This window comes from Elgaria multicarinata, chromosome 3 (genome assembly GCF_023053635.1).
Source record: "Elgaria multicarinata webbii isolate HBS135686 ecotype San Diego chromosome 3, rElgMul1.1.pri, whole genome shotgun sequence".
Taxonomy (NCBI): Eukaryota; Metazoa; Chordata; class Lepidosauria; order Squamata; family Anguidae; genus Elgaria; species Elgaria multicarinata.
This window is the reverse complement of record NC_086173.1, coordinates 91,547,635-91,565,236: the sequence shown is the minus strand read 5'-3', so window position 1 is coordinate 91,565,236 and position 17,602 is coordinate 91,547,635. Positions and strand designations below refer to the sequence as shown.

At 44.9% G+C, this 17,602-nt stretch overlaps 1 protein-coding gene across 4 annotated transcripts in view; it reads right to left on the bottom strand.

Annotated features, from left to right (window-relative positions):
• The window catches only part of GRIA1 (glutamate ionotropic receptor AMPA type subunit 1), a 233,476-nt gene that overhangs the window by 69,130 nt on the left and 146,744 nt on the right, over positions 1–17,602 (bottom strand). For all 4 annotated transcript variants that reach the window (XM_063120901.1, XM_063120902.1, XM_063120900.1 and 1 more), the window contains exons 6-7: positions 2,014–2,175; positions 1,094–1,261 (exon numbers count right to left, since the gene is read on the bottom strand). In XM_063120901.1, the coding sequence (XP_062976971.1) occupies positions 1,094–1,261; positions 2,014–2,175 (330 nt within the window). The remainder of the gene's footprint in view (positions 1–1,093; positions 1,262–2,013; positions 2,176–17,602) is intronic.

The window sequence follows — 17,602 nt, the reverse complement described above, 5'->3', positions numbered from 1 at the left end:
AGTTCACATAAGTGTTTATCAAGATCTTTCTATGTCACATTTGGAAGAGGTCTTGAAAAGAAGGTAATCTCAAAGCTGACAAAGTTGTTCCTCACTCCTAATTCTATCAGAAAGAATTATGATAGAGCAGCCTTCCCCACCCAAGCACCCTCCAGATGTGTTGGGTCTACAATGCCCATCATCCCCAACCAGCAGAGTCAATGCTGGGGGTGGTGGGAGCTGTGTTCTGACATATCAGGAGGGTATCAGGTTGAGGAAGGCTGTTATAGAGAACCTGTCCCATGCATTTGCACCTGATGTGCAGTACAATTCTCTGTACTAATTGATAGGATGACACATAACCAAAACATGGTGCCTGTCTTGATGAGGGGTTTGCCCCAGAGTGGATTCAGAGTGGCTGCAGGTCATCTATATGAAGCAGTCGCCATCCCGAAGCCATCCAGGGGCAAACCCCCGAAGCTCTGCTTTAAAAAAGTTGGGCACTTACCCTGACTTTTTTTAAGTGGAGGTGTGCCACAGCCGATGGCGCCCCTGATTAGTCGCCATAGGCTGGAGGAGGGCAGGTTTGGGCACTGTGTGTCTCTCTCTTCCTGCCCCTTCAGCTGCCCCATTGCTCCCCCCGTTTTTTTTTATATATATATATATGTAGATGTGAACCTTTGCATCTACAGATTAAAAAAATTGGGGTGGGGAAGGAACGGGGCAGCCAGAGGGGTAGCCAGAGAGGGACACGTGGTGCCCGAACTGGGTCTCCTCCCTCTTACCTCCCTCTGGCTGCCCTGTTCCTCTCCCCCGCCCCTGTTTTTTTAAAAATCTGTAGATGTGAAGGTGCTCAGCTCAGTGGCAGTGGCAACTCCGTATATGCGCTCCTTCCCATGCAGATGCCAGGAAGGAGCACCAATGCGGGAGCCTGAGGCCTCACGCTGCCAAGACGCTGATGTCAAGACAGGGCCCAGAAGTCCAAAACATCTGGAATGCACCAGACTGGGAAAGCCTTGTTGCATCCATCCAATGTTACAAAAGACAAACACGTAATAACTGCTCATCAGGAAAAAAGAGAGCTTTGATTCTACCCCATGGTTTGTTTTCTGACCTGTTGTAGAGCTCTCTGGATGTCAATCCCTTGTCCCCATGGAACAGCTGGATTGGCTAGGCAATCTCCAGCATTCCCACGACGTGAGATGTCAATTCGCTGTTTCCTGAGACTCTGAAAAGCTTCTGCCATTACCCGAACCCCATCGTACGTAAGAGCAGATGTGTACTAGAAAACAGATATAAGACATGTGTTGGCCACTAGGCTTGTTCCTGGAAACTTGCCTTTCAGTGGGCAGTAAAGACTTCTTTGTTTTGCTCAATATTAATGATTGCGTAAGCAGGGCCAGTTGTTTTTTGAACACTATTTTGTTGCTCTGCTTTTAAATTTGCAGTTAAATTGCTCTTAAATGTTGCACATCCACCACTTGAGGCCTACTGGCTGAAAAGTGATGTATCCAAAAGCCAGGATTTATATACATTAACATTATATACATTATATACATTAACATTTTCTTAAAAATAAATAAATAAATCTATATGGTACTTTGTCCTTAGAGAGACAAAAGCCAAAGAGTTTTCAAGTTGAAGCATTTTTAAAAAATGAAACACCTCTTCTAAGAGCTGCTTACAATTTTTCTTACAGTATGCGAGGTCCTTTCCCTCTTTAACCAACAAAGCAAAAAGTTGTGTCCTGCAAGTTATCCTTGCCTGAACAAGTTCATTGTAATTTGGTATGAGAATTATAAGTTCGAGCTTCTGATTCAAAACTGAGAGCATGGCTCTTTCTACACCTAAGGATTATCTCAGGAAAACTGAGGGATCATCCCTGCCTGCTCCCGGGATCCCCTGTGTGTCATTTGCTTGAACAGGGATGATCCTGGGATGATCCCTGGAAAAAAGGCAGGTGTAGAAACAGCCCATGTAACAAGAGAGGGGCATTCGTGCCACCTCAAACAAATGGTTTTCAGTACCACTTGCCTTTGGCCTCTTCCAGTCCACACGAGGTTGTTCTCTGGCATCATTGCTCTTCCACTGCTGCATGATCCTGGCTGGGATGGTGTCTGTATAATTCACCAACTGGAATCCCGTCACATTTGCTCCACTTTCCTTGAATTTTCCCAGATCAATATCCATGAAGCCCTAAAGAGGGAAAGATGCAAAATAAGGAGGTAAATGAAAGTGCACAGGAAAAAGTACCACTATTAAGTAGGTGTATTGTTATAATTAGGGATAATCGACAATTTGATCTTTCTGAATTCTGATGCAAACTCACCTGATCCACACACCCCAGACTAATATGCAGGCCAGGACATAGTTAACTTTTGAATTTTGCACTTCTAAGAATTTTGTGATGTAATTCTCAGGCCCCGAAATGTACCACACAGCCTTTTAAAATGTGCACTTCAAGAAGAAATAGCTTTAGAAAGGGTTACTTGGTGAGAAAATACATTCAAAAGTATATGTTTCAATATGGTTTTATTGGTGAGGATTCCCTCCAACCCACCGCTGCCAAAACCCTGCAGCATGAACACGGATGGAAATGACAGAGACTGACAGTTGACTGATTTGTTCCTTTTCTCACCATAACTCTAGAAGCCAGTTGTTTGGTTTCTCTGCCCTTGCAGTGTATGGAAAACCTGGTTGGAGTGTGATGGAAATAATGTAAGCCATGGAACAAATGTTGATACAGCTCACTCTGTCAAGTTGTCTGTCCCCCTACGTTTAGCCTGGAGCTGTTCTCTGAGGTGTAACCAAGACACAGTGGCTGCAGCTTCTATAGCCACAGGTGCTCCCAGTAGAAGCAGTTGCCACCACTGAGAAGTAGCAGGTTGAGCCGTTAGTAATTAGGCCCGGAAAGTAAGATGGGAGGAGGAAGAGAAAGAGGGGGGAAAGGATGATCTCTGTTGCTTCTACTCTATTCCAGGAATTTGCCAGGAATTTAACTAGTAAAATATTAAAAGTCCCTTTGATCCCTCATAAACAACTCTAAGCATTCCAGATTGGGAAATAATGCAGCATACATTGTGGGATTGTGGAAATAACGAGGTGACACAGTTATTGGGATTTAAATAGGGCCACATTTATCGATAGATCTGTAGAAGGGTTACCTAAGCAGGCAGCTTTCTCAGAACACAGCATTCAGCTGTAGATCAACAGGGTGAGGCATTCCCAACCAGAGAGTGGCACCAGTAAGTTCGCCACCCCTGGGCTTCCCTTTTTGGGGTAGGGTGGCCTTCCAGTGTCACCCCCCTTGTGCTGCAAAACTCTGAGTGGGTGGGTGTCATGAGCATGCCATTTCCCTCTGGCAATCTGGCACGAGACACTCACTTCAGTGAGACTTCTTTTTATTGAGGAAATCTCATGGCAACAGGCTTAATGGTTACACACTCTCCAAAACACACTTAAAGCTGAATGATGGTCAGAACACTTTAGGCTCCATGCTTCAGGCAATCACAAAGGAAATTCTTGAAATGTTTAACAAACCATCCCAAGGGAGCTAGTCCAAATGCGGCCACACGTGGGTAACTCAGGGAACATGTTGAAAGCTTAAACAAGATTACGAGTAGGATAAAATCCCAGGGACAGGAGCCCCAGGCTTTCTGCGTAGCACTGGCAACTCCCTGCCACCTGAGTCTGGCAGAGAGAGAATGAGATCACACACCAGTCAATCCTGGCCTGCTGTATGCTGAGCTGACCCGGTAGGCATGATCACAGGGAAGGGAAATATCTCAGGCACAGGAACTCCCCTGCATGTAACATTAGCTCTGGGGGAGCTCTCTGTCACTGGAGTCAGGCCACACACACAAAATCCACTGCAAAAGCAAGTTCAAGTCTCTGAAAAGCCTCACAGTACTTTTCATGGCACAGTCCTTAGAAATCCAGAGTCCAAACAGCAGCGTGTCCACGTGCAGAGTGCTTTCAAAGTCCCAATCGGAGATGGAATCCAAAGAGGAGGGATTTTAGACCTTGCGTCGAGAGATGAAACCTAGTAAGGCTCTTCAGCCTTGCTCCCTCCTCTTTCAGACAAGTGGCCTGGCCTATTCAAAGCCACTTGACAGACAGGTCCTCTGACCTGTAAACCATGCCCATGTGCCAACAGGGCAGGCCTGCTCAACCCACTAAGATGACACTACAATCTGAGTGACACGTTCAAACAGTGGCTCCCACCTTTCTACCATACCCAGGTTCCCAGGGAAACCTTTTACAGGTGCAAGGCCGTGGCAGGGAGTGAGAGAGCTTCTCCCGTGAGAAACTCTGGCAGAGATAAGCTTGTAGAGACATTTGACATTCTAAAACTCTTCCTAATAAATCTACCTACATTCAACAAGGCCTTATACCTGACAGTGAGGAAGGTTGGTCTCAAAGGTAACCCTTATCTCACCAGCTGGGCCACGAGGCTCACAGCTGTTGAGCCTCAGGCATTACCCATCACCGACCCTAGCCAGCTGAAGATGCCCGCATACCTGCCCACAAATATGACCAAATTGAGGATCATGCCAATCAACCTATTTATTACTCCCTTGCTGTCTTACAGTATGAAGTAGGTTAAAAAAACTCACAACCAATTTTAAGGTTTTGAGCAAAAAAATCCTACTTGGCCTCCAAGGACGACCAGCAAGCCCATACAGCCTACATGGGAGGGAGGGAGGGAGGGAGCTGTTTCTTATGAAGAGGAGGAGGAGAGTGAAGAGAGCTGATAAATAGGCTCTGTCTCCCCTCCCCTCCTTGGTGGCACCATAGGAGGCTGCCAGTGGCAAGCCTCCATGCTTCTCCTGTCCACACCCACCCACAACAGCCTCACCATGCCCAGGCTGTGCCAGGCATGGATGGAAGTCGTTTCTTGGGTATCCTGAATTGTCTACATTTCATTTTTACACAGCCCGAACCCCATCCTAGATTTCTCCTTCAGGAAGGCTGAATCTACTGTCTTTCACGCCTCACAGCTGATGGAAGAAGGTATGTTTTCAATGTGAAAAGGAAAATAACTCCATTAGCCACAGCACATTTTCATGAGTGCTGTTTGGATAATGGGGAAAAATGTATTCCTAGAGAATCAGTCAATGGGGAAAGTGTCAAAATTTGCAAGGCATATTAGTCACACGCTCATCCAACCCTAAGTCTCATGCACTCAATCAATTGTCAATAATAATACACTCTCAGATTAAGATCCACAAAAGAAATAAAAGTTATGGTACAATTGACCTTTCAGTTGAAATATCCCCCTCCCCCAGAACTTCTCTGAAATGGATTTCGGCCCTCAACGGAAAGTGGTTCAATAGCCTTGTCCTAGGGATAGCACCTTGAGTTGTTCTTGGAACTGGACCAGCAGCCAGTGGAATTGGACCAGTGACTGGAAGTGGAGGGCGCTGTGGAAGGTGCTCCATGCTATGGATGCCATTTGGGCACCCCAAGGGCAAGGCTAGACTCTGAGTTGTGAACCTGATCCCCAAAGAGGAATGCAACCCTGTTTAGAATAGATTGAATATCACCTCCCTGCCATCCTAAACCCTCCATAATAAGTCGCTGAAGCTGCAATGCCAATAGCAGATTTCTTCTGCTATCAAAGGGGTGATTTTCACTAGGAACCAAGCAGTGCCTCCTCACCTGTTGTAATCCCAATAATTATCATCCCCTCCACTCCAGTGGCTGCTATTTGCAAAATGTGCATGTTGAATGCAAAGACATTAAAGTGCAAACCATTCCAGTCTGGCTGATCAAAATCCCAGCTTGCTAAGCCAAAATATGTGCAAGATTCTTGTACCTGCCCAATGATGCTTCACTCCCCCCTTCACTTGCGTAGCGAAATGAGCCAGGAAGCTACAATTAACCATCACTTTCTGTTAGATATAATTTCCCTGTTATATATGAACCGGGAAAGTCTAGGGCCATTTCTACACCTGCCTTTTTCCCTGGGATCGTCCCAGGATCATCCCTGTGCATCCAAATGACACACAGGGGATCCCAGGAGCGGGCAGGGATGATCCCTCCATTTTCCTGGGATAATCCTTAGGTGTAGAAAGGGCCTAAGCTTCCAAAACAACCAGTACATAAAGCCATGGTTTAACACAGGGGTGCAGAATGAACATACAATGTGAACTGAATTGCCCCCACACCCCGTGCCCTTCCTGGGCTGAATGATGTTATTTCCCCCGCCCCTGTCCATTTTGCCTTTCTCCTTGCAGAGAGAGGCCTGGGAGTCCATATGTCTCTCTCAGGATATGAAAAGGGACTCTGCTGGTGCTGGGAGGAATAGGTCCTTCCAGTCCTGCTGAGTCGGGAGCCTGCTTTGCTTGCTGTCCCAAGGGCCTGAAAAGATGAATACCCATTCTAAGGTCCAGTTATATGAGAAAGGCAAGAAAGAAATGTGGTGCTGTTCAGAGGAACCAGAGGCAAGCTTGAAAGAAAAGCGTAAGATGCAGATGGAGTCCCAGGTAGAACAATAATCAATCAATCAATCATTCTACAAATACCTAACAAGAATATAGCAGAACACAACTTCAAGTACAGTTACATGCTTCTCTCTGCCTTAACAAGTCTGGGCATTTAGCCAAAATACTGTCTTGAAGGAAAGAAAAGGGGGAAAAGAAGTGTCATTTTAAAATGTGCTTTGAAAAAAGCAGGGAATTTATAAATGCGTAATTAAAATTAATTAAAAACAAAATGTCGCTTGATATAAGTAAATAATAAGTGATTTTCTTAAATACTTCCCGCCACCTTAAATTGAAGGGCTGATAACAATATAAAAATATGTTGATTCCAGGGCAGAATCTACACTACTGCTTATAATGGTTTATAATGGTTATGACAACTGTTCAGGCCCAGGACACATTACATATACAGTTTTCATACCATTTTTAAAGTGTTATATCCTGCTTGGTGTAGATTGGCCCCAGGAGCTCTGCAGCTCAACCCTGCTCTCAGTTCAAATATGACCTTTATGACCTTGTATGTAAAAATGGGTTCCAGAATGGTCCCAGAACAAATTTTGTACCCGAATGTTCCTGGAAGATTATTGGATCTAGGAACAAGGAAATGTCAGTGTAAAGGGAAAGCTTCTCAAATTCTACTAATATATATATATATATAATTAAATGGTTGAGTGTTTTTGTTTTTTACTTTTGGTTTGGCCTCTTTTCTTTTTACCATCTCTTTCTATTAATTGTTTAGATTATTGTGCCTTGGAGTCAGGGATTTGTGGAAGTTGCTGCTAATATCATTTCTACCCAGCTAGAGCCCTGGGATAGAATGGGCTATAAATCTAAGAAATGTAAAACTGCCCACTGTGTAACATGCAAGCTAGCTTAAAAAAAAAAAATTAAACTGTTCATAAAACTGGCTAGGTGGCAAATCTGGGCAGCAGCACTTGCAAATATATACCCATTTGCATTAAAATCCCTCTATATCTTTAGAAGTGGCCCATTAAATTTAAAAACAAGAAGCAAGCAGTTAATACACTCTGGCGGTATTCAGCCAGCATAGCAGAGCCAGAGTCCCTGGGCAATGCTGAAGAGGTGAGATTTGAAAGATACACTTAAAAGATGTGCAATCAAAATATATCTTTTAAATTGCCACCATCTTTTTCTGCTCTTCCTAACAATTTATGGTATGGGTCATGCTGTAAATTAAAGATAGATGTATAATAAGATCAGCGGAGGAAAGCTCAAGCTAGACCTATTCAGATTAGTTTTAACATGCTATGGTTTTTTCCCTAAAAAGCTGCGGGAAGAATCTACCTAAGAAGATGTATTATATAGTATTTAATGTTGTTCCCTGCCTTGATCCAGAGGGAGAGGCGGGTAAGAAATAGATGATGATGATGATGATGATGATGATGATGCAGGTGCCAAGATATTTCTATTTCCCCAACACCAACTCTTGATTCTGTTCAGCATGGCAGAATTCATAGAAGCCAGAGCTGTATCTAAAATAATATCACTTACTTTCTCCTTTTGTGTTTGTCTCAATTAATTAGGTTGGGCTCCATCTAAGATCACACTTATGGATGTCTGCTCACACTGCAGGACTTCCCCTTCCTGTCATCCACCTGTACCTCCTGCACAACCCCAAACCTGTTCCAGAGTGTCCTCCAACCCTCCAGAGCAGATTTGTCACTCTGCAGGGGAAAGGGAGATCCTTTCCACCAATGGTGCCCATTCTTAGAATCATAGAATCACAGAATAGCAGAGTTGGAAGGGGCCTACAAGGCCATCGAGTCCAACCCCCTGCTCAATGCAGGAATCCACCCTAAAGCATCCCTGACAGATGGTTGTCCAGCTGCCTCTTGAAGGCCTCTAGTGTGGGAGAGCCCACAACCTCCCTAGGTAGCTGATTCCACCGTCACACTGCTCTAACAGTCAGGACGATTTTCCTGATGTCCAGCCGGAATCTGGCTTCCTTTAACTTGAGCCCGTTATTCCGTGTCCTGAACTCTGGGAGGATCGAGAAGAGATCCTGGCCCTCCTCTGTGTGACAACCTTTTAAGTATTTGAAGACTGCTATCATGTCTCCCCTCAATCTTCTCTTCTCCAGGCTAAACATGCCCAGTTCTTTCAGTCTCTCTTCATAGGGCTTTGTTTCTAGACCTCTGATCATCCTGGTTGCCCTCTTCTGAACACGCTCCAGCTTGTCTGCGTCCTTCTTGAATTGTGGAGCCCAGAACTGGACGCAATACTCTAGATGAGGCCTAACCAGGGCCGAATAGAGAGGAACCAGTACCTCACGTGATTTGGAAGCTATACTATTAATGCAGCCCAAAATAGCATTTGCCTTTCTTGCAGCCATATCGCACTGTTGGCTCATATTCAGCTTGTGATCTACAACAATTCCAAGATCTTTCTCGTTTGTAATATTGCTGAGCCAAGTGTCCCCCATCTTGTAACTGTGCATTTGGTTTCTATTCCCTAAATGTAGAACTTGGCATTTATCCCTATTAAATTTCATTCTGTTGTTTTCAGCCCAGCACTCCAGCCTATCAAGATCACTTTGAAGTTTGTTTCTGTCTTCCAGGGTATTAGCTATCCCACCCAATTTGATGTCATCTGCAAATTTGATCAGCGTTCCCTGCACCTCCTCGTCCAAATCATTAATAAAAATGTTGAAGAGCACTGGGCCCAGGACTGAGCCCTGCGGCACCCCACTTGTTGCCTCTCCCCAGTTTGAGAAGGTTCCATTGATAAGTACTCTTTGAGTCCGATTCTGTAGCCAACTGTGGATCCACCTAATAGTTGTTCCATCTAGCTCACTTTTAGCTAGTTTGTTAATCAGAATGTCATGTGGTACTTTGTCAAAAGCTTTTCTGAAGTCAAGATATATGACATCCACAGCATTCCCACAGTCCACAAGGGAGGTTATCCTATCAAAAAATGAGATCAAATTAGTCTGACAGGATTTGTTCCTGACAAATCCATGTTGGCTTCTAGTAATCACTGCATTGATTTCAAGGTGTTTACAGATTGACTTCTTTATAATCTGCTCCAGAATTTTCCCAGGGATGGATGTCAGACTGACTGGTCTGTAGTTCATAGGTTCCTCCTTTTTGCCCTTTTTGAAGATAGGGACAACGTTAGCCCTCCTCCAGTTGTCCGGCACCTCACCCGTCTTCCATGATTTTGCAAAGATAATAGACAAAGGTTCTGAGAGTTCTTCTGCTAGCTCCTTCATTACTCTTGGATGCAGTTCATCGGGCCCTGGAGATTTGAACTCATTCAAGGAAATTAGGTGTTCTTTGACCATTTGTTTATCAATCTCAAACTGCAATCCTGCCCCCTCAACTTCTGCTTCACTTTTTCCAGGGGGGTCATAGACCCGCTTTTGGGAGAAGACCAAGGCAAAGTAGGAATTGAGCATTTCAGCCTTTTCTTTGTCGTCTGTTATCAATTTGCCATCCTCATTAAGCAGTTGAACCACCATTTCTTTCCTCAGTCTTTTACTACTCACGTATCTGAAGAAAGCCTTTTTATTGCTTTTAGCATCCCTCGCTAATCTCAGCTCATTCACAGCTTTAGCCTTCCTGACGCCATTTCAGCACTTCTGCGCCACTTGTCTGTACTCTTCTTCTGTAGCCTGGCCTTCCTTCCACTTCCTATATGTATCCCTTTTTGTTTTCAGTTTATCAATAAGCTTTTTGTGGAGCCACATTGGTTTCCTCTGTTGTCTTCTATCTTTTCTCCTTGTTGGAATTGTTTGTAACTGTGCCTTTAAAATTTCATTTTTTAGATACTCCCACCCATCCTGCACTCCTTTTCTCTTTAGGCTCCCTTGCGACGGGACCTTACTTATTATATTTCTGAGTTTATTAAAATCAGCTTTCCTAAAATCCAGAGTACGTGTATGGCTACGCTCGACTTTTGTCTCCTTCATAATCAAGAATTCAAGTATGACGTGGTCACTTTCCCCCAGAGTTCCCGTAACTGCCACTTTATCCACTAAGTCATCCCTATTGGTCAATAACAAGTCAAGGATTGCCGATCCTCTAGTTCCTTCCACCACTTTCTGTAGGAGTGTAGGAAATGTATACAAGCTATGATTGGTTGTTAAGTACAGCATGTTAAATGCATGATTACCTCGTGCACAGGGGGTGCACAGGAGGTGTTGGTTAGTGTGTGTTCAGCATGAATATACCATATAAGGGTTAAGGAAATACGTGATCATAGCATAGTGATTTCAATACTGTATTGTATTCTGTGGCCCTTACGTCAGTACATTCCAAGGCATTGGCCGGCAAGGACCAAGATGTTACTTAGCAAGGCTTTATCCTGTTATCCTGTGTTCTAGCACATCTCAGCATGGTATGCCAATACTGAAAGTGTGCCAAAGAGAGGGATAACTATTTCCCCTACAAGGAGAAAGTTATCACCCATACATGTCAGGAATTTCTTGGAAGGGCCGCTTTTGGCAGTAATGGTCTCCCAACAGATATCAGGGTAATTGAAGTCCCCCATCACTACTACATCACACTTCCTTGAAACACTGGCAATTTGTTTCTCAAAAGTTTCGTCCTCGTCTTCTCCTTGATTGGGTGGTCGGTAGTAGAACAGTTGGTGAACTGTTGGTGAACAGACACCATTGGATGTAAACCCTGAGTCCTCACCCCTGAGGCCTCCTCCGGTAGCCCAGATCACAGCAGCTGACCCACCTTTAATGTAAACAACAAAGAAAAGCTAGAGAGCCCTTGCTGAGGTGAGCAGCTGCTGCAGGGAGTGGACAAAAGAGTATGGGTATGTCTATGCGATGCCTTATCCTGAGGACTGACCTGGGATCATCCCTATGTGTCCACATGACACACAGGGGATCCTGGGGACAGGGAGGGATGATACCTCCATTTCCCTGGGATAAATGGGATAGTTTTAGCTTGATTTTTCCTGTGGTCTCAGGATCGTCCTGAGACCGCAGGAGGTGCTACTGGGCTGGCTGGTGAGTCAGAAAGCTTCTACACCTGAGTCAGGCACAGGGAGGCTTTTTATTTCAGTTAAACTATTACTCCTGTTGGCTGGCTGGTCTTCCAGTGCAGGGGGGCGGGGGGAGGTCCGTCCAATAGATCTGCAGGGCACCAGGTTGGAGTAGGCTGGAGTAGAAACTTTCACAAGCAGCAGTAGAGCTCTGCATCAGCAAAGTAAAACTCCCTCCATAAATGCGCAGGGGTGGGTTAATCTCTCTCTCTCTCTCTCTCTGTGCGCGTGCATCTGTTTAAGGATGATAATGGTTTAAAGGGAGAAAATTTAAAATTTCTTAAAACATCAAGGCATGAATGGAACTGCTACAATCTTGGCATGCCTAAAGCACTCCTTAAGAGCTATCACCATGCCAATTTTCATCCCTTTATCTTTAAAAATTGCACAGATGTTTTTATTTTAAAAACTCCTAAAAATCAAAGTATGAACGGATCTGATTCAAACTTGGCATGGCTAAAGCCCTCCTTAAGAACTATCACTGTGCCAAGTTTCATCTCTTTATCTTTAATTTCCATTGATGAGCTTTTATCCCCCAAAAAAGGCAGTTCTCCAATGGGTAATCCAATGGGGTGGAGTAAGGGGAGCTGAATGTTTGGTTACAGGCTTGATTTGTTTTAACAATTTTTTTTTATTACAGGCAATGGTAAGTAGGGGGAGGGGGAGTTAGAACGTTAACCTGTTTGAATTTTGTCATCTGATTGGCTGTTTCATTTTCAGTTGAGCGTGAAAGAGAGTATAACTGTCACTGGGTTTTCTTTGTGAGGGAGATAAGGACTGGCTTTCAGAGGGGTAGGATGAGGGAACCTGGGCTATAGATTTGAGGGGTGGTTAGATTTCCCTGGAAAGTAGAGGGAGATACATCATGTAACATAAGTTGTGTTAATATATCTTTTTCCTTATAAAGTTTTGTTATTTTAAAACCACACCTTGCTCGGTCATATTTGTTGCCGAAGGTTTGTGACACACACACACACACACACACACACACACACACACACACACACACAGAGGTTTAAAGAGCCCTCTTAAGAGGAAGAGGGTGGTGGCAACGTAAGAGAAGATGGTGACACCAGAAGCACACTTCCCTATATCACTTCTGCAAAGTGAGCTAACTGCCAGGATGGTGGCCACTGCTAATGTTGTTTGTGGCCGGCCAGCCCAAGTTGGAACTAGCACCATCGGGAAGAGAAGAAGATGCCATGCCAAATCCTTCCAGTCGCCAACCCATGTCAAAACAATTCTCTTGTAAAATAGTTGAAATTCCATTTATAACTATAGAGGAACTGCACCGGTCTAGCAGAGTCCTACTGAATCAATCTGCAATATACTGGCACATCCAAGAGGGAAGAATTAAACAGCAGAATAAACATTGGCAGAGGGGAAAGTGGTTTCCCCCTGCTACAATAATGTAAATTGTCACTGCAGGATGAGAAAGAAGCAAATATTAATATTTATGCTGTGGCTGGATAAGAATTGTTTTGGTAAAAATGGATAAGAATAATGTTCAGTCTACCACTGCGTTTACTAAGCCTTTCGGATCAATTATAGAACATTGTAGATGCTTCTCTGGGATCATGCTGTACACAGCATTCAAATTAGGAATGACACACACACACACACCCCAAATAGCTGCAAGCCCCGTTTTGTTCCTATTTGCTCCTCAGTGGGAATGCTGGCATTTATTGTTGCTGGGAATGTACAGCAGATGCCAATGTCTGATCTAGAGCAACCCAGAATTAGAATTCTGACACCGTAGGACACTTTCCTACAGCAGCTCAAATGGACAAAGAAGCTGCCTTCTTTTTTCCTTCCTCTTCTTTGCTTCCTTCCTATTATACACGCTGTAAAAGCTGCTTCTATAGTGTAGTTGATAAAATGGTTCTGTTCCGGTGATCACCTGCAGATCGCTTGCAGTAGCTTGTGGTCTCCATTTTTTGAAATGTTGACATAAAATGTATCCCCCCTCCCCATATTGTATACACACACACACAAAACACACTTTTATTAATGCTCCCACTCATAGGATAAGCAATTATGAATTAGGGGAGCACTGTTACCCACTGGCAGAACTTTCCATGAGCTTAGAAGAACATTTCCTAACTCCAAAATCATGGAAGTTGCTGCAGCCAATACTAATGGTCTCCTAGATCAGGGTTGGGCAGAAAGTAGGCTTCCAGATGTTCTTCACCCCAATATTCTTCACTCTTGGCCATGGTGGCAGGGGCTTCTGGGTGTTGACATCCAAAAATCTGAAGATCTACCTTCTTCCCATCCCTGTCCTAGATGACATGGAATATTTACTTGCACAGGTGCATGCTTTTGTGAACTTTAGGAGAATAATGTATAAATATGCTGGCTTGGAGAAGGCAGCTCCTCCAAATTCCATCTAAATGCCCAGGCAGGAATTCAAGAAGTGTAACCTAAAAGTGGTCATACTACAAGGCGGCAGGAGAGCAATCACAAGGAGTTTGGGAAGGAGGTGGAGAGAGTATGAATGGTGAGGGAGGAGGAATTGCCTCACTGTTACACAATTAAAAAATCAACAATGACTCTGCATAGGTGATCTGTTTGTACTAGGGATGTGCTCCGCTCCGATTAGGAGCGTAGAAGCAGTAGCGGATTGGCCTGCTCCGCCTTACCCAGAGGCGGAGTAGGAGCGGACCGCGGACCCCCTAGAAGCAAGGCGAAGAGAAGCGGCCATTTTTCGGAGCTCCGAGTTCAGGCGGAGCGTTCCGGTCGCCATCTTGAAAACATTTCGCCATAGGATTGCATTGCGGCAAATAATCGCGCATAACTACGTTGTTTTTGAAGCTATCATTCTGAAAATTCTTGTGCACAGAGAGTCGTGGATGGGGGTCATTTTGAGACCACTCTCACCTCTCTGCATCGTACGGGTCACGGGCTATATTTTTGTGAAAATCGGGTCAACCGCGCGGCTCAAACTGCGTTTCCGGCTTTTCGCCCATAGGATTGCATTGAGGGAAAGAATCGGGGATAACTGGGGGGGGGGTTTAAGCTATCATTCTGAAAATTCTTGTGCACAGAGAGTCGTGGATGGGGGTCATTTTGAGACCACTCTCACCTCTCTGCATCGTACGGGTCGCGGGCTATATTTTTGTGAAAATCGGGTCAACCGCGCGGCTCAAACTGCGTTTCCGGCTTTTCGCCCATAGGATTGCATTGAGGGAAAGAATCGGGGATAACTGGGGGGGGGTTTAAGCTATCATTCTGAAAATTCTTGTGCACAGAGAGTCGTGGATGGGGGTCATTTTGAGACCACTCTCAACTTTCTGCATCGTACGGGTCGCGGGCTATATTTTTGTGAAAATCGGGTCAACCGCGCGGCTCAAACTGCGTTTCCGGCTTTTTGCCCATAGGATTGCATTGAGGGAAAGAATCGGGGATAACTGGGGGGGTGTTTAAGCTATCATTCTGAAAATTCTTGTGCACAGAGAGTCGTGGATGGGGGTCATTTTGAGACCACTCTCAACTTTCTGCATCGTACGGGTCGCGGGCTATATTTTTGTGAAAATCGGGTCAACCGCGCGGCTCAAACTGCGTTTCCGGCTTTTCGCCCATAGGATTGCATTGAGGGAAAGAATCGGGGATAACTGGGGGGGGGTTTAAGCTATCATTCTGAAAATTCTTGTGCACAGAGAGTCGTGGATGGGGGTCATTTTGAGACCACTCTCAACTTTCTGCATCGTACGGGTCGCGGGCTAGAAGTTTTTAAAAAATCGGCGGGAAAAATACCTTTTTCAAAGGGCTGAGGGGCAGAGTCAGCTCCCGGTCATGATGATCCCAAAGTTGGAGGAGGGCATAGGCAAAACAGGTAACTTGGGATTCTGGGAAACTTCTCTTTCTTCATCTGAACGGGCTTTTCCCCGTGTTTTTTAACACACCTCGCAGGGATGTTGTGTGTGGGGTGCCCGATTTTCAAAAATTCGCCAAAAATCAGGGGATGATGGGATTGCTTTGAAACTTGGCGTGCATGTGTATATCCCCATGAGGTGTCATGGTGCCAAACATGAGGTTTCTAACTTGAACAGAAAAAAAGTTGTATAATTTTTTAGCTTTCAATGCAAGCCTATGGGGGGGGAAAACGGAGCTCCGGATCCGGATCCGGAGCTCCGGGCGGAGCGGAGCGGAAGTGGGCGGAGCGGGGGCGGGGCGGAGCGGCCCGATCCGAAAAATGGCGGATCTGCAAGTGAAGCGGAGCGGGGGGTCCGTGCACACCCCTAGTTTGTACACCAGCCTTCCCCAATCTGGTGCTTTCCATAAGAACATAAGAAGTCCCATGCTGGATCAAACTGAGAGTCCATCTAGTCCAGCACTCTGTTCACACAGTGGCTAATGAGCTGTCAACCAGGGACCCACAAGCAGGACACAGTGCAATAGCACCCTCCCACCCATGTTCCCCAGCAACTAGTGTATATAGGCTTACTGCCTCCAATACTGGATGTAGCACATAACCATTAGGACTAGTAGACATTGATAGTCTTCTCCTCCAACCCTTTTTTAAAGCCATCCAAAGTGGTGGCCATCACTACGGGCTCATCTACACCAAGAAGGATATTCCACTATGAAAGCTGTATATAAAAGGAAGGAGCCACACCAAGCAGCATATAGCAGTATGAAAGTGGTATATAGTATGTCTCAATGAGCCCCAACAGTTGTCAGTGCATTTCAATACCGCTATAAAGCAGTAGTGTGGCTCCTGCCTTTTATATACCACTTCCATAGTGAAATATCCTGCTTGGTGTAGATGAGCCCTATGTCTTGTGGTTCCATACATTAGCTATGCACTGTGTGAAGAAGTACTTCCTTTTATTTGTCATGAATCTCTCACCAATCAGCTTCATGGGATGACCCCGGGTTCTAGTATTTTGAGAGAGGGAGAAAAATGTCTCCTTATCCACATTCTCCATACCATGCATAATTTTGTACTCTTTCATGTCTCCCCTTAGCCTCCTTTTTTCCAAGCTAAAACCCCCCAGCTGTTGTAACCTTTCCTCATAAGAGAGATGCTCCAGCCCCTTGATAATTTCAGTTGCCCCTTTCTGCACTTTTTCCAGCTCTACAATATCTTTTCTCAGCTGTGGTGACCAGAACTGTACACAGTATTCTAAGTGTGGTCACACCATTGATTTGTATAAAGGCAGAATGATCCTGGCAGTTTTATTCTCCATTCCTTTTCTTATAATGCCCAGTTCGGAATTTCCAGATGTTTGGGACTACAGCTCCCATAATCTGTTCCCATTGGCCATGCTAGCTGGGGCTGGTGGGAGTCGTAGACCAAAACATCTAGAGGTCACATGTTGGGGAAGGCTGCTGTAGATGCTATTTCTCCAAGAGTAAAATTCTAGCTAAAACGTACCTGCATATTTTAAACCTATTATTTAGCATTGCTTTTGAGTATTAAACATAGCTAGACCAAAACACACACACACACACACACACACACACACACACTGGAGGAAAAAAAGACCAGACTGATTTAAAACTAGCCATATGCCAGCTCTAGGTCATAACATCTCAGGCTTACATGGGTCACAGTGGCTGGCTTCACACGATCACAATGTGAGTAGTTTCCCTCATAGGTACTTGCATGTGCCAGCCACACAACTGGCATTTGCTTAATTACCCACACCACATCGCGGGTTGCCATGTCATCCAAACCTGGTGTGCTGTGCGGCAGGGATGGCTTCTAACCCACCCCACAACCCATGGCTTGTAGAGGGTTTGTAGGGTGGGTTAGAAGCCACCTACACCGTGCCCTGCACTGGGTTCAGTCAGCACAGCAACCTACAACACAACGCGGATAACTAAGCAAATGCCAGTTGTGCGACTGTTGTGCATGGGGGTGGGGGTAACTACCCATACTGCATAGTTTCCCCCGCTGATCATGCCAACCTTGTCTCAGCAAAGGGAATATTAATGGCAATCACAGCTACAAATTGCCAGGGAGCACTAAGGGGGTGGAAATGTTAACACTGATGCATTTTCATGCTTCTTTTAGTTTAGAAAGCTTTCTAAGATCAGTAAATCACGGAGAGTAAAAAAAAAAAAATCCATTCCATTACTGCAAGCTATCCAGGCAGGCTTTCCACTGCATC